The sequence below is a fragment of the Canis lupus genome, chromosome 21, assembly GCF_048164855.1.
Source record: "Canis lupus baileyi chromosome 21, mCanLup2.hap1, whole genome shotgun sequence".
NCBI classification, from domain to species: Eukaryota; Metazoa; Chordata; class Mammalia; order Carnivora; family Canidae; genus Canis; species Canis lupus.
This window is the reverse complement of record NC_132858.1, coordinates 6,528,982-6,555,979: the sequence shown is the minus strand read 5'-3', so window position 1 is coordinate 6,555,979 and position 26,998 is coordinate 6,528,982. Positions and strand designations below refer to the sequence as shown.

Sequence of the window (26,998 nt, the reverse complement as noted above, 5' to 3'; positions counted from 1 at the left end):
AGGCTCCATGCACCGGGAGCCCGACGTGGGATTCGATCCCGGGCCTCCAGGATCACGCCCTGGGCCAAAGGCAGGCGCCAAACCGCTGCACCACCCAGGGATCCCTCCCACACTGTTCTGACTACTGCAGCTTTAAATCAGAGAGTGCCAGTACTACAATTTTGCTTTTCTCTTTCAAAATTGTTGTGGCTACTTTGCTTTCAATTTCCATTAAGTTTTTGAATTACGCTTGTTAATTTCTACAAAAACTCCTGTTTTGATTTTATTGGAATTATACGGAAATTCCAGATCAGTTTGGGGAGAATCAATCAATCAAAAGCCAACAATATTGAATTTTCTAATCCATGAACACAGTATTTCTCTCCATTTATTTGGGCAGTTTGTGAATTCATCAATATTGAGTGGTTTTCAGCATTAAATCCTGCACGTATTTTGTATATAGATACATGTCTAAATGTCTTCTGTTATAGTAAATGGTATTTCATAAAAATTCCAAATTCCAGATGCTTATTGTTATTATAAAGAGATGACTAATTTTTGAATATTGACCTTATATCTTGCAATTTTGCTAAATTTACTTATCAGTTCTAGGAGAGGTTTTTTTGGTACATTCTTTAGGATTTTCTACAAAGACAATTCTGACTTCTGCTAACAGATTCAGTTTTCTATCTTCCTCTCCTGTCTTACTGCACTGGCTGAGACCTCCCACACAAGGCTGTCTGGGACTGGCAATGGCAAAGATCCTTGCCTTGCCATGTTTCTTTGATTTTTGGGTATATCATTTCAGTCTCTGATTATTACGAATGGTGTCAGCTATGGATTTTTTTTTTAAGGGGGCTTTATCAGTTTCCAGAGTCCTTTCCATTCTAATTAAGAGATTTTTATCATAAAGGAATTTACTGAAATGACCACATGGTTTTTCTTCTTTATCTGTTAATATGAGTTATACTGATTGATTTTGTATAAGATTTTATTTTTATAGAGCGGTTTTAAATTCATAGCAAAATGGAGAGAAAGGTACAGAGATTGCCCCCACACGTGCACAGCCTTCCTCATTATCAACCCCCTCACCCCCAGAATGGTACACTCATTTCAATCATTGAACCCACACTGACACAACACAATCACCCAAAGTCTATAGTTTACCACCATGGTTCATTTTTGGTGTGGTACATTCCAGGGATTTACCCAAATGTATGACACACATCCATCACCATGGTCTCATACTATTTTTATTGCCCTAAAACTCCTCTGTGCTCTCTGCCTACTCATCTTCCCACTGCCAATTCCTGATCTTTTCAAGGTCTCCATACTTCCTCCGCCTTTTCCTGAAAGTCATACAGTTAGAATCATTCTGTTTGTAGCCTTTGCGTTGGCTTCTTTCGCTTAGTAATATACATTTCAAGGTTCTTTCATGTCTTTTGAAGGCTTGACAGCTCATTCATTTTAGCACTGAGTAATATTTGTCTGGATATACCACAGTGTGTCTACTCACCTACTGAAGAATATCTTGGTTGCTTCCAAGTTTTGACAAGTGTGGATAAAACTGCCATAAAAATTCACGTGCAGGTTTTTGTGTGAACATCAGTTTTCAATTCCATTCAGTGAGTATCAACGAGCCAAACTGCTGGATTATATTTGGTTTTGTAAAAAACTGTCAACTATCTTATTTACTTATTTGAGACAGAGAACATGGGGGTAGGGAGAATGGTGCAGAGGGAGAAGCCAACTCCCACTGAGCATGGAGCCTCACGTGGGAGCCTGACCCTGGGATCATGACCTGAGCTGAAGGCAGACACTTAACCAACTGAGGCACCCCAGGCGTCCCCAAGACTCATTTATTTTTTAGGATTTTATTTACTTATTCATGAGAGATATATATATAATGAGAGGCAGAGACATAGGCAGAGGGAGAAGCAGGCTCCCTGCAAGGAGCTCGATGTGGGACTCAATCCCAGACTCTGGGATCATGCCCTGAGCCAAAGGCAGATGCTCAACTGCTGAGCCACCCAGGTGTCCCAGACTATTTTTTTTAAAAAAAGACTTTACTTATTCGGGAGCCTAGGTGGCCAGAGAGAGAGTGAGCACACAAGCAGGGGGAACACGAGAAGCAGAGGGAAAAGTGACTCCCCGCTGAGCAGGGAGCCGGACATGGGGCTCAATCCCAGGACCCTGAAATCATGACCTGAGCCAAAGGCAGATGCTTAACTGACTGAGCCACCCCGGCGCCTGTTAGAAGCTTTTAAATAGGAATTACATTTCTTTAATAGGGACGCCTGGGTGGCTCAGTGGTTGGGCGGCTGCTTTTGGCTCAGGTTGTGACCCTGGAATCTGGAATTGAGTGATCCCACATCGGGTTCCTGCGAAGAGCCTGCTTCTCCCTTTGCCTATGTCTCTGCCTCTCTTTCTCTCTCTTTGTGTCTCTCATGAATAAATAAATAAATCTTTAAAATAAATAAATAAATTTCTTTAATAGGTCTAGGACTGTTTATCCTAGCTATTGTTTTTTGGAGTGAGCTTTGGCAGTACTACTCCTTTAAGGAACCTGTCCACGTCATCTAAACTGCTGAAATAGTTCACCAAGTTGTTTACAATATTCTCTTATTATTCTTTTAATGTCTGTAGGAATGCAGTTATGTCCCCTCTTTTATTCTTGTAATTTGTAATGTGTATCTTTTCTACATTTTCTTAGTTAATCTGGCCAGAGATTTACTAACTTTATTGATCTTTTCAAAGAAACAGCTTTTAGGTCTCACTGATTTTCTGTATTATTTTTTTTCCCTCTTCAATCTCTTGGATTTCTGTTCTTATCTTTATTATTTCCTTCCTTCTGTTCGCTTTGGGTTTTATCTGCTTTTCCTTAAGGTGGGAGCTTAGGTCACAGACACAAAACTTGGTCTTCCTTTTTTTCTTTTTTCTGTCTTCCTTTCGTAATATAAACATTTAATGCTCTAACTTTGCCTCTACTACTTTCACTACATCCCACAAGTTCTGACATGCCCTGTCTCATTTATCTAGTAGTTCAAAATATTTTCTCATTTCTCTTTCGTCGTTTCCTCTTTGACACTGGGATTATTTAGAAGTGTGCTGCTTCATTTCCAAATATTTGGGGATATTCCAACAATCTTTATTACTGATTTCCAGTTTAAACCCATTATGGTCTGAATAAATACTGTGCATGATTAAATTATTTTAAGTCGTTAAGGTTTGTTTGATGGCTGAGAGTCTGGTCTACCCTGATAAAGTTCTGTGTGCATTTGAAAAGACTGTGCACCCTGACATAGCCAGGGAAGGCTCTGCAAGTATCACTTATGTCAAGCAGGCTACCACTGCTGTTCCGGTCTTCTGTATCCTCACTGGGTTTCTGTCTAAATGCTATGTCGATTTCTGTTAGAACCATTTCAGATTAACAGAAAAACTCCAAAGGTAGTACAGAGCATTCCCACATAACTGACACCCAGTTTCCCATTAACATCTTACATTAGTACTATAAATATATGTCATGATCAATAAACCATTGCTGGTACATTAAATCTACACTTTATTCAGATTTCCTTAGTTTTTACCTAAAGTCCTTTCTCCATTTCAGAATCCCACCTAAGATATCGCATTTAGTTGTCATGTCTCCTCGGCCTCCTCTTGGCTGTGAGAGTTACTCAGACTTCACTGACAAGAGTATAAGCTGTCAACACAACTTATCATTTGCTAGTCACTTTGATGATCTGGCTGAGGAAGTGTCTGTCAGAGTCACTGTCAAGTTGCTCTTTTTCTTATCTTTCATAAGACCTCTTTGGAAGGAAGTCATGGTGTGCAGTCCACACTGAAAAGAATGGACAGTTCTGTTGTTCTTCCTTGAGGAGGAAGCATCTACCAAACTATTTGAAATTCTTCTGCAGGGGAGATTTGTCTCTTCTCCTCCATTTATTTGTATCGGTATGAACTAATGAATATTTTTGGACTTTGGGTTATAAGACAACAGTACTTTATTTTATTGTACAAATTATTATGCTGTTGTTGACTGTGCAAATCAGCTTTGGCCATGAAAGCTCTTTCAAGCTGGCTCCTGTGTTCCTCTGACATAACCCCTGCCACTCACATTGTGGGCTTTTGTAGGGTTTTTTATACTTATTTTTGTACCACACAATGCTGTAGGCTCCTCTTGCCCTTCTCTAAGGAGCCCTGGTTCCCTTCCCTGGAGAATGGTGTGAGAAACTAAGATCTGAGCCCTTGTCCTTGTTCCTTGTGGTATGTCATTACTTCTAGACCCTTGAAGCTCACCAATCAAGTCTTTTTGGTTTAACTCTTTATGGTTCAGTGTGGGTAATTTCTCATGTCCGTATTCTTTCCTGGACTATGGCCAAGTTCACCAATAAGCCCACAGACATTCTTCATTTCTGCTATGGTTTTTAGTTTTTAGTTCTAGCATATTCATATGATCTTCCAACTCTCTGCTAAAATTCCCCACCTGTTCACATACTATTTTCCCCACAATCCTTTAAGATATTAATGAGAGTTATTTTAAATTACCTGTCAGACAGTTCCAGTACTTTTAAATGTAGTTCTATTGACTACTCGTGTTTATGAGTTTTCTGGGATTCTTTTTATCTTGTCTGTCTTGCAAATTTTGGTTGAAAGGTGGACAAGTTGTGTAGGGTAGTAGAAACCAATGTAAACATTATTTCTGGAATGAACACCTCTCTTTTTCTCCAGATCTTTAGTGTGGGTTTTAAATCAATCTAGGATCAGTAATTGAGCTAGGTGTGCTGTGATGATTTCCCTCAGTGCCTTACAGACTTCAAATGTGTCTCAAGTTACTTTGTATTTATAGTTAGGGCTGGTTTGCCACAGTTTTTTCCAAGTCACTCTTTAGCTTACACTTAAGCTAAAGTTCTTCCCTTTAAACTTGCTCCCTTGCGTAACAAAGTCTCCTCCCACACTAGCTTGTTCTCTACAAGCCGACTGCAGCTGTCACTGAAGGCCTGCTGGACAGGACGGCAGGGAGAAATGCTACTGTTTTGGGTTAGCTTGTCTTAGGCAGCTGAAGAGTCCCTAGGTCTCACTGACCTTGCTTTAGTGGTAGGGATCTCTAATATTTGGGGCCCAGAATGTGTCCCTGCCTCTTCTGTGGACTAGAGAATTTTTTCTGGTGCCTTCTTCCCACTGCAAATGGTCTTCACCTGTGTCTTTATGGCTTTAAGATTTCCTCAGTAGCCTATGACTTCGTTCAGCAGGCGCTAGGGGAATGATTATGGTGGGGACTCGTACATTTCCTCCAAAGGCTGTCCCTCTGCAAGGGAAGCTCTCTCTGGTCTCCACCCCACCCCGCCACCACTTGTTTCCCCAGGAAGGGCTTGAAGGTGTGTGCAAATTACCCTGGAGAACAACTCTCAGGTTTCTTTGACCTCTTTGTCCCCGAGGGAGCTTTGGAAGTTCCAAATCCTACTATTATTCTACATTTATGGAAAACATATCTGAACTCTCAATTTTTCCAAGATAAAAAAAAGAAACTTCCTTGGTGTAAGAACTAATATATACTAACTTATTCCTTCTCCTTATTTCTTGAGTTTTACTAAAATAATCTAAGATTTATTGTTTTATTTCCCATATGTGACTTATTCAACTGTTCAATTCTGAACACTTAGCTTTCACATTCATTAATCATTTTCACTCCCTATCCATTTCATTTATCATCACTTTTTTAATTTTTTAAAATTTTTATTTATTTATGATAGTTACAGAGAGAGAGAGAGGCAGAGACACAGGCAGAGGGAGAAGCAGGCTCCATGCACCAGGAGCCCGATGTGGGACTCGATCCCGGGTCTCCGGGATCGCGCCCTGGGCCAAAGGCAGGCGCCAAACCGCTGCGCCACCCAGGGATCCCTATCATCACTTTTACCAGTATTATTTAAGTTCTTTATTCTAACTTATTTTCTGTTTGGTTTTGGTGAAGTCCATCTTCAGGTATTTCACGTTGGGAACAGAAGCCATATGGAACACTAAGGTTGCAGGGGCCAGAGAATGCCTGCTTTGCCCTCATGCATCAGCAGCAGCATATCAGGGGCACAGACCTGTCCTCTGCTTTCCAGTCTTTATTTAGCTTGACAAATGAGATGCTTGGCAATCTGATTTGCTTTGTGGTTAACCCATTTTTTCTTATCCAGATGCTTCTAGGATTTATCCTTTCTTCTTGGGATTCAGAAATCTCATCAGGAAAAGGCTAAAATATAAGCCCCATCCCCTACTCCTTTTAAATTTAATCTTATTCAGCATTCCATCACTTTCTGATGATCTGAAGACAAGTTTCTTCTGGTCAAAAATTTCCTTCTATTGTTTCTCTTATTATTGTATCTTCTCTGCTCTAGACTGTGCAACTATGTGTTTTCTCACTTCTATCTGTAAAGATGTACTTTTTTTCCCCAGATTTATTCCTTTCTTAAATCAGGGTTGTTGATACAAGCATCAGGACCATTTCCGGTGCTTTCAAACCATTTGAGGAGATGGTGCAACTGTCTTGAAGCATGAGGAGCAAGAGGACGGTCCTGTACCACTTGATTAATACCTTAAGTTACTGGTTACATTATTTAAAATAGAATTTGCAGAAAACACAGACACAGTCAAAATTGCAGACATACATCTCCAAATTACAAGACCTTTAAAGCAGTACTGCCCAACTGCCCTTCCATTACCACTAACCAAAGATTAAACAAACCAGGAATAGAGATCAAGAATTTGGGAAGTGGAATGATTATGTTCACTACTTTGCTAGAAACCAAAATTACTTCATTAAAAGTATATCCAGAAACCTTGGATGACGACTGAGATTTTCAGATGCTGAGAGCAGCCTTCTCTGTTCTCTTCATGCCCTCTGGTTTACTGGAGAAATCTAACTGTGAGTGATAAAACACAAACTCTAACCTCTAAACCGCATATTCCTGGAATGCTCATATATATATGTAGCTCTTCAAATCCATGCTCTGGGAACAATTAGAAAATTCTAACAGTAAGTGAATTAGCACTGGACATAAACTGTAAAGAATAACATGACAGACATCATATGGCTAGTGCAGGGCACACACACGGGAAAAGCAGACCATGTTTCTGATTCTGAAACACTTGGGACAAATTTTTCCTTAAAGGCTGCAAGCCACCTGCCAACCCATTTTAAAACAGCCTCACAAACTGCAGTGCCCTCATGTGAAATCCCCGAAGGACCAATATGAAGCCTCAAGTTAGCATGCATAGAAAAGAATCACAAGACAGAAGGTGTCCCAGAACTGCCACTTGGAGGGGAGAGAGCTGCCCACTGACCAGGAGGAACACCTATTTTCAATTTTGATAATCAAGAAATAGGCTTCTCTTGTGTTACATGTTTTGTGTATGACCCCACTTATTGTAGCAATCTTCTCTAAACTACTAAATACCCAAACACTGCCAGTGAACAGCGCTCATCAAACTATCTTTAACTTTTTCCCTCCATCTGCACTCACACAAAACTAACTCAGAGTTCACATGGTAGAGGAAGACTGAACGCCTGCAATTCAAGGGCATGAGGTTGTAGCTTATCAACCAACTTTTAGTTTCTAGAAAATCTAAAAGCAAAACAAAATGGTTTAACATTTATAAGACAAAAGGAAAGCTTACGTGGGCCGCCGTGTCTCAAGTAAAGTCAGCAGTATCTGGATTGCACTGACTATGGCTGATTCATTTTTCTCCTTGTGGAAAATATTTGATAGAAGCTGCTCTATAATTTCTTGCCTAGGGAAACAAATCAATAGTCAAGTGCTAATTGTAACAGGATTTAATAATAACAGAAAAAGAGCATGGTACCAGTAAGGCAAATACTTTATCAAAGTTCAATCTCACTGGGGCATATCTGTTTCACTTAACAAATATTTTATTTTTCATACATTTATTAAAGTAGACCAGTGATCCTGCTTATTATAAATGCAACTCTCCCACATGTATTCTCCTACTCCCTCCCCTCAGCAGAATCACCTGAGCCCTCCCTGCCTTTGCCAATCTCACTGAGAGCCAACAAATGTTTTAAGATTGGAAGTCACCTCCCACTCAGACCAGGGTGCTGGTGGTAGCGGCTGTGGGTGGTAAGATTTGGAGCTCTTCATCCCACAAAAGGAGGGGAATTTTTCAAAAAGGCTAATTAGAACCCACAAATGTCTTCCCACAAAGGCATTAATGTATAATTAAGATCTAAAACAGGTAAAAGACACGATCAATTGTTGCATTTTACCCTATAATTAAAATTTGGCAAATCAAAATAATAAGGTAGCAATGAAATGGATTTGCCTGAACTACTGCCCAAAATGTATTCTCTCTCTGTAGGCTATTCCCATTACACACTCAAGGCCATGATTAATGTAAAACACAAGGGTAACTTGTTAGGTAAATTTATATGGACAATCTCAAGGAAGATCTCCACTTCTTAAGATCTCAGTAATTTTCAGAATCCAAGGGAACAAAAGACTGGAATCTCCCTTACAGTGTGACATACAGCTAGGTTGTCCCTGTTGCTCACCCAGCATAGATGCCAGTCATCCCAAGGTATAGCTGTGCTCACTGCATTCCAACACCAGTTCTCTTACCAGGGAGGGGCAGAAAAGAGGAGAGAATCTCTTTTCATTTGGGGAAAGCAAATAAAACTGACATATAACCTAACTTCAGAGGAACCCCCCCGCCCCCGCAACCCCTTGCTGGAAGGAGATTTTAAGAACTCCTACGCCAGCACTAAAATGTTGAGACCTTTACCCAAAACAGCACTACAAAAGTCGTCACTCAACACATAGCAGTCTATAGAATAAATACCAGGTTTGGGATTGGGCTGTGGAAAACAAACAGCTTTTTCATAGTAAATATGTATAGTATGTATAGTTTTCAAAAAGTAGCCTCTTGGGTAGCCCTGGTGGTGCAGTGGTTTAGCGCCACCTGCAGCCCAGGGTGTGATCTTGGAGACCCAGGATGGAGTCCCACGTCAGGCTCCCTACCTGGAGCCTGTTTCTCCCTCTGCCTGTGTCTCTACCTCTCTCTCTCTCTGTCACTCATGAATAAATAAATAAAATCTTAAAAAAAAAAAAAAAAAAAAAAAGTAGCCTCTTGCCAGCCAGAAGAGTATGGACACAGCATCCAACTGTAGATGTCCACGTTCAAGTGTAACATTCTTATTTTTCAGAGTGTAATCATAGTTTCATAAATGCTGGTGCCTGAGAGAGTGGCTAACAAAGAAGCCTCACTAGCTCATGGCTTCATCAGTCGACTATATTCATGAAAGCATCCTACTAATGGACAAAAACAATATGATAACTGGCAGGAATTTGAAGGTCAGGATGCAACATAGTAGCTGAACCATATTATGAGTCTAGTATCATCCAATACAAAAGAAATCATAGACTGAAGGACTAAGCTATTCAAACAGGATAAAATGAATGCCTTCGTATTCATTAAATACTAAAGCATCTACTTAATTTTGAGAGAAAATATATTTATACTTTCAACATTTAAAAGAACTGGAGTTCTTGGATGAACATTAGTAAACTGCCCATAGGAATTGTTCTAGGCATGAAGCCCGCCAGGGACTCCCTCCATGCCTTTGAGACAATGGTGCACTTTTGTTTCTGCTTTGTAGGTGGGCAGGCTGAATAAAGACTCACTGTCCTCAGCTAGCTGGCCAAACTGGGATCAAGCTCCAATTCATTCTAAGCTCCTTCGACCTTCTTTACCACCTTCCCTATCACCTTCCCTACCACCACTGGCTTTAAAGGATTTTTGAACTTCAGAATCCCAGAGCCCCCGCATGTACTCAGGCCCTGACTGCTTCCCATGCCACTCACTGTCTAACACTCCCGTCCACCTTCTCAGACACCTTTTGGTATCTCTACCCATCTTTACCATTCTCTCCAAAATGAACTCATTTTAAACTTTTCCTTACATGCTACACTATACATACGTGAAAGTATTTGTATACATGGTGGCGCCCTACCTGTGGGTTATTTGGCATTATAATCTAAAGAGCTGGGTAACCCATCTACTATGTACTGCCAGGAGACTATAAAACATAATACAATATTCCTGTATTATTTGATAGTTTATCAAATATAAACAGACATTATACATTATTGCCTAATATATCAACCATATACAAAAGCTATTACGATCAATAAGTTTATCAAGCCTTTGATCACTGTGTGTTTTCTTAACCAACAGATACTAGAAGAACCACCATAACGTGGAGCATGTCTGATATTAAAAGGGTTTGGTCTTCATTCTCAAGAAAAGTGCAGGAAGACTATTATAGAGTAAGTCTCCCCGTTGCTAAGTGCAGTGAAGACATAACTCAGTGACATCATGGGACCCCTGACTTGTCAGGTCCATGAATTTGAAGAAATTTACTCCAACTAATACTTAATGATGCCAATTCTGAGCATGCAGCCATATGATTCAATTTATAGGTATCTGATCCAGGACTAAGGACACAGTCTGCACCCTAAGAGCTGGTGCAGATGCAGGCTCCAAGGGCCAGCTTCCACATCTGAGGGAGCTCTGGTGGCACTGAAACTCAGTGGTTACTGCTGATCGTCTGGCATCCAGGGGGAACCTGCTCTCCCAGATGGCCAGAGTCAATCACCACATAAGGCCACTGCACTCAAACTGTAACTAGTCTGAAATGACCTGTCCTGAGTGTAAAATACACACTGGGTTTCCAAAACTTTGTACAAAGAAAAGAATGTAGAATACCTCAATGAGCATATGTTCAAATATTTTGTATCAATTAAATAAAACATTATTAAAATTAATTTCACTTATTTTTTACTTGAATGTGGCTATGAGATAATTTAAAATTACACCTGACTTATTTCTATTGGACAATGCTGTCAAGAACCACGGGACTGTTGGTATGCAACATTTTTTTAACCTATGCAAATGGCAGCTTTACATGGATCAACCTAACACTACTATAATTACTAGTATTTGAATGTGGAATGTCTTAGATTTACAGAAAGAGCACATACACCATGTGCCAAGAATAACAGAAGTGGGGAAGAAAAATGATATTTTACTTAGAAACTGATAATTTAAATTTCACTACTTCAGAGAATTAGTCAACCCCATCCTATTCTATGACACAAATTGGGAAAATACAACTCTACTTCTCAGATGACAGACTTTAAAAATGATACCACATCACTAATTTGTTCCTTGCTCATCTCACACTTGCCAGGTAAATAATACACACAAATGTTTTATTTTAATAAAAGGGCCTTCCAGGCAGGTAAGCCAAAAGAAGTCAAATGAGTGTCAACATATAGCAGGACCAGAAGAGGCCTGACAAAGTCACCAGCAAGAATAGCAGCAGTGGGGCAGCCTGGGTGGCACAGCGATTTAGCGCCACCTTCAGCCCAAGGCATGATCGTGGAGAGCCGGGATGGAGTCCCACATCAGGCTCCCTACGTGGAGCCTGCTTCTCCCTCTGCCTGTGTCTCTGCCTCTCTCTCTCTCTCTCTCTTTCTCTCTTACGAATAAATAAATAAAAAATCTTTAAAAAAAAATAGCAGCAGTGGCAGTGAGCTGAAGCAGGACTGCCATCTGTACTCAAAAGTGCTAACTGTATGTACACTCTCGATTTACTCATCCAAAGTGGGGAAATGCCTGATGTTTCTCTATTAAAACAACTAACTAACTAACTAACTAACTAAATAAATAAATAAATAAATAAATACAACTTGCAGCTATATGGATGCAGATTGAATGTATGCTCATGCTCAATGCCAAATATTCTTTCAGAAAATGTGTGAATCTAGAAAAACTGGTGTCCATGGGTTGGCCATTCACAAATTTCAAAACAGCACACCATCCGCAAGCTATCTTCCACCCAAACAGGAGATGGCTGTTCACAAGGAACTGTCCAAAAATAAGGGCAGGGTAGTACAAAGAAACAAACCATACAAGACTTGTAACCCTTCAAATCAGGTGTGGTCAGGTTGCCCCTAGTCAGCTGCAAAGGTATATAGTAAACCCTAAGAAGATCTTCTGGTAAAAATCATTGACTACATGAGTTAGTTTGTGTATCAGACTATTCTCCACCAAAGACTTGTGGAGCAGGGACCATAGTCATGATGCACTATACCATCTTACGATGGCTTTATGAAATTCTAGTTTACAGCTATTTGAAAAGTTCAAAGTCTACATATAAATGTCATTTATTTACATTCTTACCCTGTAGGTTTCCACTGGGCATCATAAATGGCTGAAATCAGATAAGCTGGTTCTCCTACTTTCTCCCCCATCCCACGGTTATTTTGCAGGAACAGGATTCCCACAGATGGAAGACTTACCAACCACTCATTCCGGTAACACATTAAATAGTATCAGTTGAAAAAAAAATTTTTTTTTAAAAGAACAAGAACAGAGTTTTAAACATACTTTTCTAGAGTGGCAAGCAGGGGATCTGGTTCTGTACTGTTCTGAATTTGTAACATCTGGTCTCTGCTCAGGCGAACAATTTCACAAAGTGACTGTGAAGCATTTGAATGCCGCTAAAGGAAAAAAGTACAATTTTAACTATAAAACACATAAAATGTCAAATTTATAAGAAAACGATAGCAAGGAAATTGCTTAAGAAATAACACAAATTAACAATGGCCCTAAGAAGCTGCAGTGAGTAAAAAGTCAAGCTCAGAAGAAGTAATGTAGGTCGACACAGGAGGATTTGGTTCTGCCAGGGTAATGAACTTCACATAACAATACTGCACAATACAGATCACTTTATGTAGGGACATGGGATCAAAGTTCTGGCAGGGGAAAATTTCTACGACTGAAAACTTGAAAAAGACACACCCCCAATATACAGCTGACCTTTGAACAGCATGGGTTTGAAGTGCACAAGTTCACTTACACGCGGATTTTCTCAATATGGTAGAGTACTTATTTAAATGTATTTTCTCTTACAATTTTCTTAATAACATTTTCTTTTCCCTGGTTTGCTTTACTGTAAAAATATGGTAGGTAACACATGTACAAAATATGTGTTAGTTGATGATTTACCTTACTGGTAAGGCTTACAGCTAATAGCAGGCTATTAGCAGTCAAGTTTTATGGAGTCCAAAGTTTTATATGGATTTCTGATTTCATATAGGGGGTTGGCACCCCAACCCGTGTTGTTCAAAGGTCAATTATATATGCTTTTATCAGCATAGAAGCTAATAAATCAACACTGATTAAAAAAAAAAAGTCAAATATAGCTTTCTGGAATATACCAATGGGTAAGAAATATTGCATCTTCTCCCACTGTTATCATACAATTTTCACCTTATAGGAAAGGTCTAAAGTCAGCCCCCAAATGCATTATGTCTCATGGCACATGGCACTGAGCACAGTCCACAGACTGAGCAGCTATGTGCCCAGCACAGGGAGACAGTGAAATGCCAGCACTAACAACACACACCAACATATCAAAATCTACTGACTAGAATTAGGAATTTAACATTTCCTTAATAAATATAAACTGGTCCGTATGATTTTAGCATATAATTTATCACTTAATACAAAAGAGAAGTATTAATAGGACTTTCCAAAGGCAAAATTAACTTTCTTGCAAGTCAGGTAAAGAAGGTGCGAATGCCTCAAATGCTTTGTCCTTCAAAAGAAGAGAAAAAAAAAAAAAAAAGAGCTGCAGACTTGGGCTTCTCCTTCATCAGTTTCTTCTGAGCCTTGTAGAAAGGCAGAATTTCCTGCTGGGCAATCAAGTTCTTCTGTTCAAGAACGTGAAATCCTAGCAATAGGCAAGCCTCGTCCATGGACATGTATTCCCTGTGAATAGGAGAGGTCAAGCTCCCATCATCACTCTCCATGGCCCACACTGACCACACATTTGTATCACACAGGAAACATGCTCAGGAACCATAAGAGGCGTTATCAGCCCACTCAGACTGCAGGCTCCCTCTAAACAGGACTTCTCCCACTCCACACCCAATACAGGTACATACTGGAATGTGTTCTGAATGTTAACAGGAATGACACTGCACCAGAGCACCAGATACACTGTCCCAAGGGGAAGATGGGGAATCAGTGGCACATTTAATGATTAACTTGGCAGAGGGAAGGGGTTGCTTTAGATGAACTCCAGGTATCAAAAGTTTTTGAATATACCAGAGTAGAGGGGCTAAGTCAAAATGAGTGAGAATTTCCTCTGGTTATACACTTTTACCTTTGTGCTAATTCTTCCATGGTGCTCACTCTTCAATCTCACTGGCAACCTCTGTAATACAAGAAGGTCACTTGACCTTCCCATGACATATCCTGCATATCTACTTTGCAGAAAGGAGGCTGAGCAGTAGAGAGCTGTCATGTCAATAGGCAGAAATGGCGAAATACCAGCAAGTCCGTAGGGCTCAGGCTGCAACAGAGGGTGGCAACAAGAATAGCAGCAGAGCAGAAGAGCGGACAGCTTCCTCCACAGGGGCCGATGGGCTAGGCCAATCCTGGAGACCCGACCCAGAAGGGCATCCTCTCAGCACAGAGCTCAGTCTTCAAACTCCAGAGCAGCTTCAATCCTATATTGCCAAGCCAATCCCCAGCACCAGGGACAAAGTTAAACCTGCTGGTGCCAGAAGCCAGGCCAACAAGTATGACTGCCAAGGGTCCAACACTTAGGGGTTCAACGGTGGCAAAGATTCTGATGTGCTGCCAGGACAGCTTTAGCCAGAACAGAAAACCCAAGTGCAGATGTGGCTACACCATTTGGGCTAATGATGTGTATACAAGGAGAAAGAAGTAGGATGGAGGAGGTCTGTGACAAAGTTAAGCAGATTCAGCACAAAATCCCAGCTCCAGAAGATGGAGGTAGAACCATTTTCCAAATTTTGGAGCTATTTTCCATATTTCTGAAGATGATCTACACATCAGCAAAATGTAGTATTTTTTAAAGCTTTGGGGTCTTAGAAAATTGCCCACTTTAAGAATGCCAGATTATACCTGTCGTCTACATCCATGTCTCATACAATTAAGATTAAGCTCTATGCTCAAATAAAAAGGTTTCAATTTAAAAAAAAAAATCAAGTTTACAGTCACACAGAAGAACTTACATCTTCTTCTTGCGATGGATGAACTATTTCCACAAGTCTCTGGATAATTTGCTCCTCATTTAACCACTGTAAAACACATTGTAGAGGTAATCATAGCAATGCGTGGCTCTTGTTCAAGCCCCAATGAAGATTAACATACTTGGAAATATCCATCACATTTTAAGTAGAATGTTACAGGTTTCTCTGGACTTTGAACACTACAGGAAATTAAAAGTCCCCCAAGGAAAATGCCAGTGAATATATTATTTAAACAGTAGCCAACAGTACAAACTATGCCCCAAATTACAATTCCCACTTAAAAAATTCTAACATCAGCTTCTTAGCCACAGGGTAATTCTCAGACACTAAGCACTAAAAAGGTCTATATTTTGTTTGAGGGTGTGTGTGTAATTTATAGATTTTCTATAAGACAGTATTCACCCTAAGACAGTTTCACAGGGGCTTTGGGTAGCTCAGTCAGTTAAGTGTCCTGATTTGGGCTCAGGTCATGATTTCAGGGTCAAGCTCCATGCTCAGAGGCAAATCTGCTGAAGATCCTCTCTCTCCCTCTCCCACTATCCCTCCCCTTACACACGCACGCTCTTGCTCTCTGTCAAATAAATCTTAAAAAAAAAAAAAAAAAGACAGTCAGAAAAATTGAGAAAAGCATGATTTAGTATCAAGCCTCTTAAAACATGGTAAGTTAAAACATGAACTTTCAGACTCCAAAACCAAAACAGCCACAGGAGACATGGGGGGCAGGGCACCACAGCCGGAGAGTTTATCTGCCCAGTCAGGAGTTAGTAAAGAGCTAGTATCCTGCCTAGGCAACCTCTTTCTCACCTACATGTGAAGTAGTGCTGTAAATGAAAATAGGAGAAGAATAAGGAAGAATAAATTAAATATCAGCTAGCAGAATGTTAGGCAGGACGGAAACACCATACTAAACAAGGCATTTACAACCAAGAAAGGACACAGAAACAAAAACAGCCCGAGAACAAAACCCAAAGGTTAAAGGGAAATTGGAGGAAGTAGGGAGGCACAGGGCTGGGGAGCAAGGAATCAAACACAATTTGCTAAGGGCAGAGCTGCCTGCTCCCGAAGGAGAAAGGTGCCCAAGGAAAATGCTAACAAAGCTGCTAGAGGGTAAAGCTACTAGAGGTCCAACTTTACATTTTAAGATCAATTTTTAAATGGGCACAGGAATCACCCTCCTGGGGATCTTGCGAAAATGCAGAGTAAGGCAGAGGTGACGCCTGGGGCCATCCTTTAGTAGCAAGGGAGGTGGTGGGGGGAGTTCCTGACCACCAAGAAAGAAGGAAAGAAGCTTTGTGAGCTAGGGAAGGATCAGCCCCACACCCCTACTGCCTGCAGAGCCACTAATAAGCACTCCCCCAGGGCGGGCACCCAAGTCAAAGTTTCTAACTACTCTTCCCCTAACCTAGGTCTGTATTAACTGCCTATCACCATATCCCTCCAGAAGTTCATCTATTCCTTTAGAAATTGCCCTAAAATTCAACCCAGAAGTGGCCAAAGGAATTCTAAGAAACTATATTTAATAATTTTCTCCCAGAGCAATCCAAATGTAAAGCTGACCCTCCCTCCCCCTTGCCCTCAACAATCTTTTCTGGAATCCTCAACATGTTGAGAAAAAATATCCACAAGAAGACATCTAAAAGGAACCAGCACCCCAATTTAGGGTTCCTTCCCACAGACAACTCCAAGACATTCACTAGATACCCTCAGTTGGTGTCCTCACAATGACCAGGTTCTCCAGACTCAGCTCTGACCCCTCCCCCTCACACAAACACGCATCCAGGCATGCCTGCTCACCTCAGCAGAACATGCCCTTTCCTGGAATACTACCTTACAGAACCTCCTACCTCTCTTCTCTGGTTCTTTGAATCTTTAATTAAAATTGGCATTTCCAACAGAACTTATTTCAAAGAAATGAGTAAATACTAGGGTTCAAGGCTGAGTTTTAAGGATGGAACGGATTGGGGAAGGTCCTGGAAGAAGGCAATGAAAAGAAGGAGAGTGGAGGAGACAGAAGACAAGAAGAAGGGGCAAAGATAAAAGCCTGTGAGAAATCTCATCTTCCAGTCACTCATACTCTCCCTGTTCCCACCCAAATTCCACCTAAGACAGCTCTTCAAGAGGCACACATTTCCTAAAATAACTCTCTACCAAAATTTTACAATGTGTGCTTTTGGAAATAACCTCCATTCTCCTTCCTATTCTATGATCCAAACAACCCACAAGAGGAAAGTTACCCTGAAGGCTGATTTCTTGGAAACACCTGCCCCCATCTCTGCAGCCATGACCCTGAAGTGTGATCACACTCCCAAGAGTGATGGCCCACAGTATCCTCAGATGAGATGCGTAACTCCCAATCTTCTGCTCTTACCACCAGACCAGCTCTAAACACATCCTCAACCCATTCTACCACCCCACTCCCACTGAAAATCAAACCAGTAAAGGGTAAAGGACCCTTCACAAAGAAACATCCCAGGCACCTCTGGATGTGCACATCTCAGAAACTAATCCTGCAAAGTCAGAATCTCTTTCTACCTAGGAACAACCTTCCTTCCCCGCTCCACCCTCCTCTCTGCCCCCGCCTTACCTCCTAGTTTCCCAGGCAACCTTCCTCTCCAATCCCGTGGAATCCCTCCCAGCACCCAGCAGCCCTGTGGGCTCCTGGGCCACTTCCCACCCCAGTGAAGGTGTCCTAATTCTACTCACATTCAGCACATCTTGCCTGGGCTGTGGAGGCTCGATGCATGTCAGGAGCCTGAGCAACAAATCCATGATGGCCGAAGTTCCTATGTGCTTTATTATAAGGTCTACAAAATCACGTTTCTTCTTTAAGAAATCCACAATCTAGAGGAGAACAAACCAAACCTGAAAGACACGTAACTGGGGAACTGTGAACTTTAGCATGTATTCCACCTCACCCCTCAAATTATTGGCTCTCAAATCCCACCACCACCTGAAGTTGAAGAATGGTAAATGCTGAATTAGTAATCACATATAAAATTGGAAAGTCCACTATAATTGTTATAGAATGCAAAAGCTCCTTTGGAAAAAAACCTCTCAAATTATCACACTCTTTCATATAAATACACCATAACAGAATATCTTATTTCTATTCACTCTCATTATTAATTTTCAAAAAATAAGGATAACTTAACAGCCCATAAAGAGCAAAGAATGTATCATAAAACAGTTTATGGATAAAGCAAGTTCATTAGACTTTGTACTAAAATGCAGGATAAATCTTCAAAATCCTAATTAGTCTCTCGCAAGTAAGAAAAAAAAATTCAAAGCATCAAGTATCACCTGCTATAGCAACATCACATTTGGGTTTTATGTCAGCAGTCCCTCTGACTAGATTAACAAGAGGAGGGGGAATGCAGAAGAGACAGGTGGCTACACAGAAGAGACAAGAGAAGCTACAACTACAATCAGGGTCTCTCTTCTGTACAAGAAGAAGAGAGAGAGTGTTCTGTCCTTTGCGTGCCTCCTGTCCATATGCACCAAGTGTCTCTTCAAAAGTCCTCAAAGCAACATGGCCAGTGTGGCAGCAGCTAAGTCTCACCAAAATCTCTCAGGAGGCCCTAACATGGGGCTGACCACTCAGCATTCTAGACGAGGAAAACAAGGCACAGATCAGTTAAGCATCTTGCTAGAGCCAAACGTGGCTGCCCTGAGGATTAAGCTTAGATTTGTATGCCACAAAAGCCACAATCCTGCCATTATCCCACATGAGGAAGGCTATGAGCCAGAGATGAACAAAAACTGCTTCATGCTCTCCAGTGCAAACGCGGGAGCAATGATCCTATGAGGATCCTCTGAACAGTAAGGTTAGATGTTACAAAATAAACCTCAAGAAGTTATATACAATTCATACACTCATAACTGAGTCACAGAGTTGTTTTAAAAGCACAATAGAGGAGAAAAGAAGAAAAAGGCAGACATAACCAAAATATTGCATGATTCAGTGGCAAAAGCACTAGCCCAGGAGCCCAAAGGCACCGAGTGCTGCCAGTACCGTGGACAGCACAGCAAGGATTAAAGGTGTCCTAGATCAAGGACAACACTGTGGAGATGCTAACCTCCCCTCCGCCCAACGCTGAAGGTATCCTGTAGCTGAACATCCTCCCTGTGAGCTAATGAATGACTGCATTGGCTAAGCCCCCGCCATCACCTGCAGTTGCATGCATCTTCACTAACATCATGAGACGAGAAATCTTCACTGGCAATCTTAATTCTCAAACGGAGAGAGGTGAAGAACGAGGGTGACTGAATTCTCTCATTTTCATTCCAAAAGTCCCAAGCCAAGAAGCACAAAGAACCATGGAACGACTGGGCCCCTTTCTCGGAATGTACTCGGCATATGCCATCACCTGTGCACATACGTCTGACCTGGAAGGCCAGCACAAGCACTGAGAGTCCCAGAAAGTTTCAAGTGTATTCTCACTTTATATAAAAGGTCTGGTGAACTCTTTGATGGGGTCTAAGGGATGATATCTCAGACACAGACGTAGAATGTAGAATGAACGGACTTGTGCCCCTCCTTGGAAACTTGTGGTGGTACCACCCTCTCTATATCTTGTCTAGATCATTAATGAGCAAAATATAGAATAATTTTTTTCTCTATTATAATTTGGTTTGGGACAGGAAGTCTTGGTGGCAGAAGTGGGATAGTAACCTTAGGCGCCAGTTTACCAACTACCTATCTTCTCCTTCTACTTATTTAAAACTTTCAGGATGTAATTTCAGGAAAAAAGTTTATTCCTCAGCCCAAACTTCTGTTTCCCCTCAACCCTAACAGCAAATAAAAAATAAAATTGCAGATGTAAAAATAAAGTAATAAAATAAAATAAAATAAAATAAAATAAAATAAAATAAAATAAAATAAAATAAAATGTCTGGTGAGACCTGGGGCCCTGAACTTGGGCTCCCCTCGCATCGAATGAAGAGAAAAAAAGTATGATGAAGGTGGAAGGCCTGTGTCAGTAAAGGCTACAACCACCTGAAAGGACCAGTACCTTGTGTTGATGGGACGGCGTGCACTTTGCTAGAACACTCAGTGGGACTATTATTTCTCACCAGAAGGCGGAACAGGGAAAGACAGCCTGTATTACAGTAATCATGATTTGGGGATTACTATCTAAGAAAAAAGAACCTCAATTCCAATACATTTAGGAGGATAATCCTTCCTAATTAAGAACATGAAAGAACAATCTCGTCTTTCTAAAATAAAACATGCATCCACTTTGCCTTGGCAAAGGACAGACATACTATGCCTAAAATAGTTCTATCCCTCCACGTCTGCTGACAGCAAGGATGGGTCACGGACCCTGTTCTCCATGGGGAAGAAGCCAGGCCCAGCTGGTCTGACCAACTGCAGTTCTGGCATCACACCCTCGCTTGCCACGCTCTGGCAGGTCTGTTTGTACTGGAGCCTCGGAGGCTCTTGCTGCTCCTTGGGTGCCTATTTCCAGAAGTGGATCATAATCTTCTGGTAAGCATATCCTTCTTCACACCAGTATCCACTAGAGCAGTGACTCTCAAATTTTAGTATGCATCAGTCATCTAGAAGGCTTATTAAAAATTCCAAATCACTGGGCCCCACCCTCAGGGTGTCTGATTCATTAGGCGTGAGGTGGGGCTTACAAACTTGCATTTCGAACAAATTCTCAGGTGGTACTCATGCTGCTGGTCAAAAAACCATACTTTAAGAACCACTACATATGTAACAGGTCCTCGGAAAATCAATTTCCTAATTATATCTGAGTTGTTGAGGAACAAAACAGATGTGAGGGGTGGGGATGGGAGGGGGGAAGGGGAGGAGCAGAGGGAGGGACAGTTCCTGCCACAACAGTAAAGGAGGATTTTCTGCCCAGCACTACTGGACAGAACAGCAGTCTAAACAGAGAAGTCCAGGGCACCTGGTGGGCTCAGTAGGTCAAATGTCTGATTTTAGCTCAGACATTATTATAATAATAATAAAAATAAACAAAGATGTCCAAGCTAAACACTTAAGTTCTTAAGTGGAATCAAAATAGAAAATAATCACCATATGTATAAACTAATCATCGAGATTACATTTATGGAAATGCTTTTTTATTTAAAGCTTCATCTGTGTTGTGGTCATTTGGGGGGAAAAAAATAAACTAACTGTCGCTTCACCAGAGTCACTATGGAACCTGGATGGAAGGCCCACTCAGAATACTGAAGCAACAAAATCACTGGGGGATCATTAGCCCTAATACTTACCTTCTGGAAAATGATATTTACCTGTTCTGGTTTTCTGCTGATAAGAATACTGAGCACCTTGCTGAAGAAACTGGCAAGTAGCGGGTTCAAGGGGGAGTCGTTTAGGAGGAAGCTATATAACCTCATGAGCAAGGACTCGTCTTCCCCCAACCTATCGTTCATCTGGGAGACATCAGAAGTGAGCAACTCACAAGATATATTTGGGTACCTAGAAGAACAGGACACTTGCATCATCATCTGTATTAACAGTTTCATTATAGAAAGTAAAACATAAATCTGAAAGGCTTCCTAAAATTTTGTGAAAAATAACAAAATCACCTCTGAATTAGGAAATTTTATTCCATTCTGTCCAACCTCTAAATTAAAGTGAAATTCTCTACTGCATCTATAAAGTTACTTCTAAAGCAAGTTTCAACAGGATACACTTTCCCCAACAAAGCTAGAGCACACCTAGGACTCAGGAAGCCTGGGAGGCCATGCTGCGGGACAGGGTGTGGGCCTTCTTGGACAGGACTGGCCAGATGAGGCAGGTAAGAGCCAGCAGCCTGCTCTGGCAGGAAAGTGGCAGAGCTGGTAGGACAACCATAGGGGACACTGGTTTCCAGGAAATTGCACTACACACAGTACAACACAGTACCTCCTTAACTACTTAAGACACATTCAGGTTTCAAGACCCATCAGCCACCTCTATTTTCACAGGAGTTGCAAATGTACTAGAAAGCTCTTTTGGGGGGCTCATCAAGTATTCAGTCTATATTACACCATAAGAGAATAAATATTCTAACATAGGGAACTGGAGAACAGGACATCAGCCTGAGTCACCCAAATGGGAAAGTTGTGTACAAAACACAAGCTCTCCTGCCAGCCTTCCCAGCCTTCCAAGGTCTTCCAGGGATTACCCAACTGATAGGTCTCACTGCTGTGGGTCACAGACCTCTTCCACAGACCCCACAGCCCTGGAAATACCTGCACCCCTATATCATGCTTGCCTCTGACCATCAGAGCTCTCTCTCTCTCTGAAAACCAGACAGCTGATCCATTTTCTCCACTCACTCCTTTTACCACAATCTCTCTTCCGTTTTTAACAGCAACAAAGGCAGACTCCAAGGCCGGTCCACATGACATTCTCTACCACCCCCAATTTCATTTATCTGCTCTTTTTTCCTCCTTGTCAAGCAGCCAGGATCCAGTACCAACTAGTCATCTGGAGTGGCAAGTCAAAGGTTGGCTGGACAGGAAGGTGACAAAACAGCCACAGATTGCTGTATGACAAGAGAGAGGCAAGGACTGTAGTCTGAAATAGAGACAACACCCTTTGAGGCACCCAAGATAAGCAAGGGCTGCCTGCTCTGAGGCCACTGGCTCAAGAGGCTACTGGCCACAGACCAGAAGGCCGTAGACCCTAAGAGGGTCTGGTGTGAGGCTGGAAGATGTAACAGTATGAGAATGTCCCCAAGTGAACCTTTGTAGGGAGGAAGAGAAAGGAAAAGAAAGACAACAGAACTGGCAGGTGTGTGGGCATGAAGATCATATTATCAAATAGCTGTCTTCTGTGGCTCAGTCAAATTAAAGTCTTTCCTCCTTACTTTATGAAATATGTGGGCTCAAAGATGCCATAATAGAAAGTTGTCATTATGCCAGGGCAGGATAATGCAGTGGTTGCAGGTGCGGCTTCTGGACTCACACTACCTAGATTCAGACTCTGTCCCTGCTATTTACAAGCTGCATGACCTTGGACAAGTTAACCTTCCTGGCCTCAGTTTTCAAGTCTGTAAAATTAAGAAAGTAACCTTTACCTCATGGAGAAGGATAACACAAAATACTGAGAAAAAGATGGCCTAGAATAAACAAAAGCTAGCTGTTTTTATTCCTCTGTATTTTCTAAGTTATAAAACTTCTGAAATACTGCTGTAGGGGGCTAGGGGGTGCACTGTCTCAAATGCCCCAATTTGAAACTGCTGGCAAGTAAAGCACAGGTAAAAGACAGTAGACCTCAAGTGAGGCTGCAAACCAAATGCATAGAGTGTTCTCCAAATTCTGACACACAAGGTCCAGAACAGAGCATGGGCATTTACAATATCTTTTTTATGAAATTTTCACCTATTTTCCCACAGTGACTGAGACATATGATCTAGCTAAAGAAGCACATGTAAAGGGTCTGGGCCCTATACGTAAGGTTCACAGTCCTGGTTCCAGACAGGCTGGGGCTCTTCTCTCTTTCCTAAACATTAAACTAGCTCTAAAACACCCAAAGACCCCCTCCATTTCTCCCCTCCCCCACTGTATGCTCTGACCTCAATTCCTCTGTAGTGAGAACACAGAAGCAAACAGAAGAGAACTGCACACCAACCTACATCTGGGCTCTTCCTCCTCCCTACCCACAGAGCTGACTCTGCTCCTAAAGCCACCCTCCACTTGCCCTTTTGATTGCATGGCCTCCCACCTACTCAGGCACAGTACATCCCTGGATGTCCCACTCCCTGTTCCTTCTTTTCCCTCGGTACTGCATGGCTCTCATCAGCATATAAATGTCCCACTATTTTTCCCACAGGGATAAAAACACCACCACACCTTTACTGATTCCCATCTGCCTACAGCACCCACTTTCTCTCTCTGCTCTTTTTCTGGGAGACTCTTGAAAGAGCTGTCTCTGCTTTGTCGCTAGTTCTCCTGAAAGACATTCCAGCCAGGCTTTCACCTTCAGCACTCCAGAAAACCTACACTGATGGAGCCACGTGCTCTGTGTTGCAAGCGCCAATGGTCATGTGTCCGGTCAATAGCAGGCCCTCGACCCACCTGTCCATCCCTCTGTCCTGAAGCCTGGCTTCCCTTAGCTTTCAGGGTGGCAGTCCCTCCTGGTTATTCTTCTCCCCTATCTCTCCTCCTCTGCAGTCCCTCTGTAGGAACCTTGACTCAACCAACAGCACCTTAGCTTTAGGATTTATTATATTACTTAGAGCCCTATTCTCAAAGTTCTTTTAGTTCAAATTTCTGCTATATTATTTGGAACTGAGAGATCTGTCATTATGATTAAAAAGATCAGTGCAAAATGACAAATGTTTAATACCCTGTATATGATCACTGACTTAGAACAGTGTGAGTTCAGTTCACATGTGTAACTAATAAAGTTATGAGGTTCACAAAATACAGCAATCACTCTATCACCCAGACTCTATAAACACTAGTCTAAATTTCCTGAGATGACCACAGGTCAATCTCAACCTTGAAAAGCTTTCAGATCCCATATGAAATACCCCTCTGCGTATCCAGCCAGGCATATCATGTATCTCTCGCACAGCTGGTGTCTCCATCTTGGCCAGAACTGTAGCACAGACCTCATCTGCCCAGCATAAGTCATGTTCCTTCACAATGGTGCCATCCAGAAGACTGTGTGTCCAGGGAGGCACATCTGTTCCCTCAACTTCAAAGGTAGTACACACACACTCATTAAAAAAAACCACTGGCAAGGCAATACTACAAAAGCCATGACTACTTTTTGGTTAAATAAGCACCTTCCCTAAGGTGTGGTATGCCTATTCTTCCCAGTTAAAGAGGTATTAACTTCATTCAGCTGGTGAGAAAACTGACACCAGAAGGGCAAGTCCTTTGGCTCACATTCTCTAAGAGGGGGATACAACAACCCTCCAGGTGGGCTCAATGTAAAGCCCACAGCACATGGCTCCCACTAGGATGAGCCCCTTGACAAGTAGCACCCACGTGTGCTGGCTCACACGTGAAGGGAATTCCCAAACAGCAAAGTGTCTGTCTTCTGGGGGATGGGAGTACACTAGTATTCCTGCTGCCACATTTCTTTCCTCTTCTTTTTTAGGGGACTGATCTGCGTGGATGCTGTTGCTAATGCTAGATGTCCATCTTAATGGCCGCCAAAGAACATAACCTCACCTGCTTGAAAGTCCAAGCCACCAGCACTTGAAAGCATTAATAAGTATTATTTCTCTGACAGCAAAACTCTCCCCACAAAGAAAGAAAAAGATATTTGAAAAGAGGAACAGACTGGGGAAGGGGCAGGGGGATCTACTAAAAGTCTTAATTCTCCCTATTCCATTGTTTATTTAATGCATAATCAATGACTTTTTGTTCCTAAATCTGTCCTATTTTCTGGGGAGGAGGGAAAGTATCAAATATTTCAATTAGAGTTGGAGACAGAAAGAGAGTTCACTGAAACTTCAATACTTTCAATGCACATGGAGTGCTCACTAAGAGTTTCCAGACATGTGTAGTCCGAGTGTTGAAAGAGACAGTGATAAAGGGCCCCATCCACTACTGTTCTACTGTGAGCAAACTGGCAAGGAGGACATAAACCTGCTACAGTCATCCGAGGCACTAGCTACTTAAATTCAGCTCTGCTGATGTTCATCAAGATCCATTCCCTTATCATAAGCTAACAAGTCAGAATTTCTTGTATCAGCCATAGTCTTCATAGCCCAAGCTCTGGCTTAGATTTGGCATGTGATCTGGGACAGTCACATAATTTCTATCTTCCTATTTGCAAAGAAGAGAAAATACTTACTTGAAGCGTCTTACTATTTTCAGAAACTTCCATCACTGTTCACAAAGCACTTTGCCCTTCCACAAAGCCTTCTGACTGCAATTTAGAACACTCATTTTAAAAAACCATGTGATTCACTGGACATGGTTCTAGAATGGATTACATGCTCCACTCAGTCTGTCACTTTTGACCATTTTAACACTCTAAATGGTCTACAACAGCCCTGGGGAATTGCTGGATAACAAGAGTAATATTCTACCCCCACTTCACTTCAGTCCCACCCTAAAGAGAAGATTGAATTTTCTTACTTGTATCTGATCTTTTCATCCATGTCTTGAGGTGGTTCTTCTATAATGAATGAGACTAAATCTTCGAGACATTCTGCTTTTAACAGAAACTCTATAAGTTTGCGGTTCTGAGCTTTACATTCCTGTAAAACATCTTCCTCATCCATTAACTCCTTCAGTGTTACATCTTCTCTTTCTAGAAGTGTGTCTATGTGGGATGATGAATGAAGATCAAATTTCCAAAACATGCTGGTCTAAACAAAATGCAGAGAGTATTTCAAATAAAATTTCAACTTCACATATTAATTTTTCAAATTTCAGTTGAATTTTACAGTCTATAATGCCAACTTGAGTCACATAAGTAAAATGTGTCATATTGAACATATTTAAAACACTTTGTAAAGGAGTAAAATCAACAGGACTTTTCCTTCTCAGAAAATAGTTTTATTAACAAAAATTTTTGACTTAAAAATGATGAAAGAATGCTTAAACTTGGGATGATTTTAACCTACGAAATTAACCCATCCACACTTTGTTGAGAATTTAACCCTGGGAGGGGTGCTTGGATGGCTCAGTCAGGTAAGTGTCTGACTCTTGATCTCAGCTCAGGTCTTGATCTCACGGCCATGAATTCGAGCCCCAATACTTTAAAAAAAAAAAAGAATTTAACGCTGGGAAAGGAAGAAAGTAAACCCTTTCTTACATTTGAAGAACACATGCTTACACAGAAGTAATATATTCAAGCAACAAACAACAAGTACTGTGATCTAAGTACATAGTATTCTTCAGAATACCAAAGAATTAAATAAATCATCATCACAAACCAGTTACCTTCAACCACTGAGAAC

At 41.4% G+C, this 26,998-nt stretch overlaps 1 protein-coding gene across 26 annotated transcripts in view; it reads right to left on the bottom strand.

Moving 5' to 3' along the window:
* PPP6R3 (protein phosphatase 6 regulatory subunit 3) overlaps window positions 1-26,998 on the bottom strand; it is a 144,170-nt gene that overhangs the window by 50,156 nt on the left and 67,016 nt on the right. For 24 of the 26 annotated variants that reach the window (XR_012013703.1, XR_012013704.1, XR_012013702.1 and 21 more), the window contains 6 exons: window positions 26,172-26,404; window positions 21,375-21,561; window positions 17,814-17,951; window positions 15,093-15,158; window positions 12,433-12,545; window positions 7,642-7,755 (listed from right to left, as the gene is read on the bottom strand). Coding sequence is in view for 12 of the 26 variants with exons in the window: in XM_072790194.1 (XP_072646295.1) it covers window positions 7,642-7,755; window positions 12,433-12,545; window positions 15,093-15,158; window positions 17,814-17,951; window positions 21,375-21,561; window positions 26,172-26,398 (845 nt within the window). In the remaining 14 variants the exon portion in view is untranslated. The remainder of the gene's footprint in view (window positions 1-7,641; window positions 7,756-12,432; window positions 12,546-15,092; window positions 15,159-17,813; window positions 17,952-21,374; window positions 21,562-26,171; window positions 26,405-26,998) is intronic. The other 2 variants (XR_012013715.1, XR_012013716.1) reach the window with 2 other exon arrangements.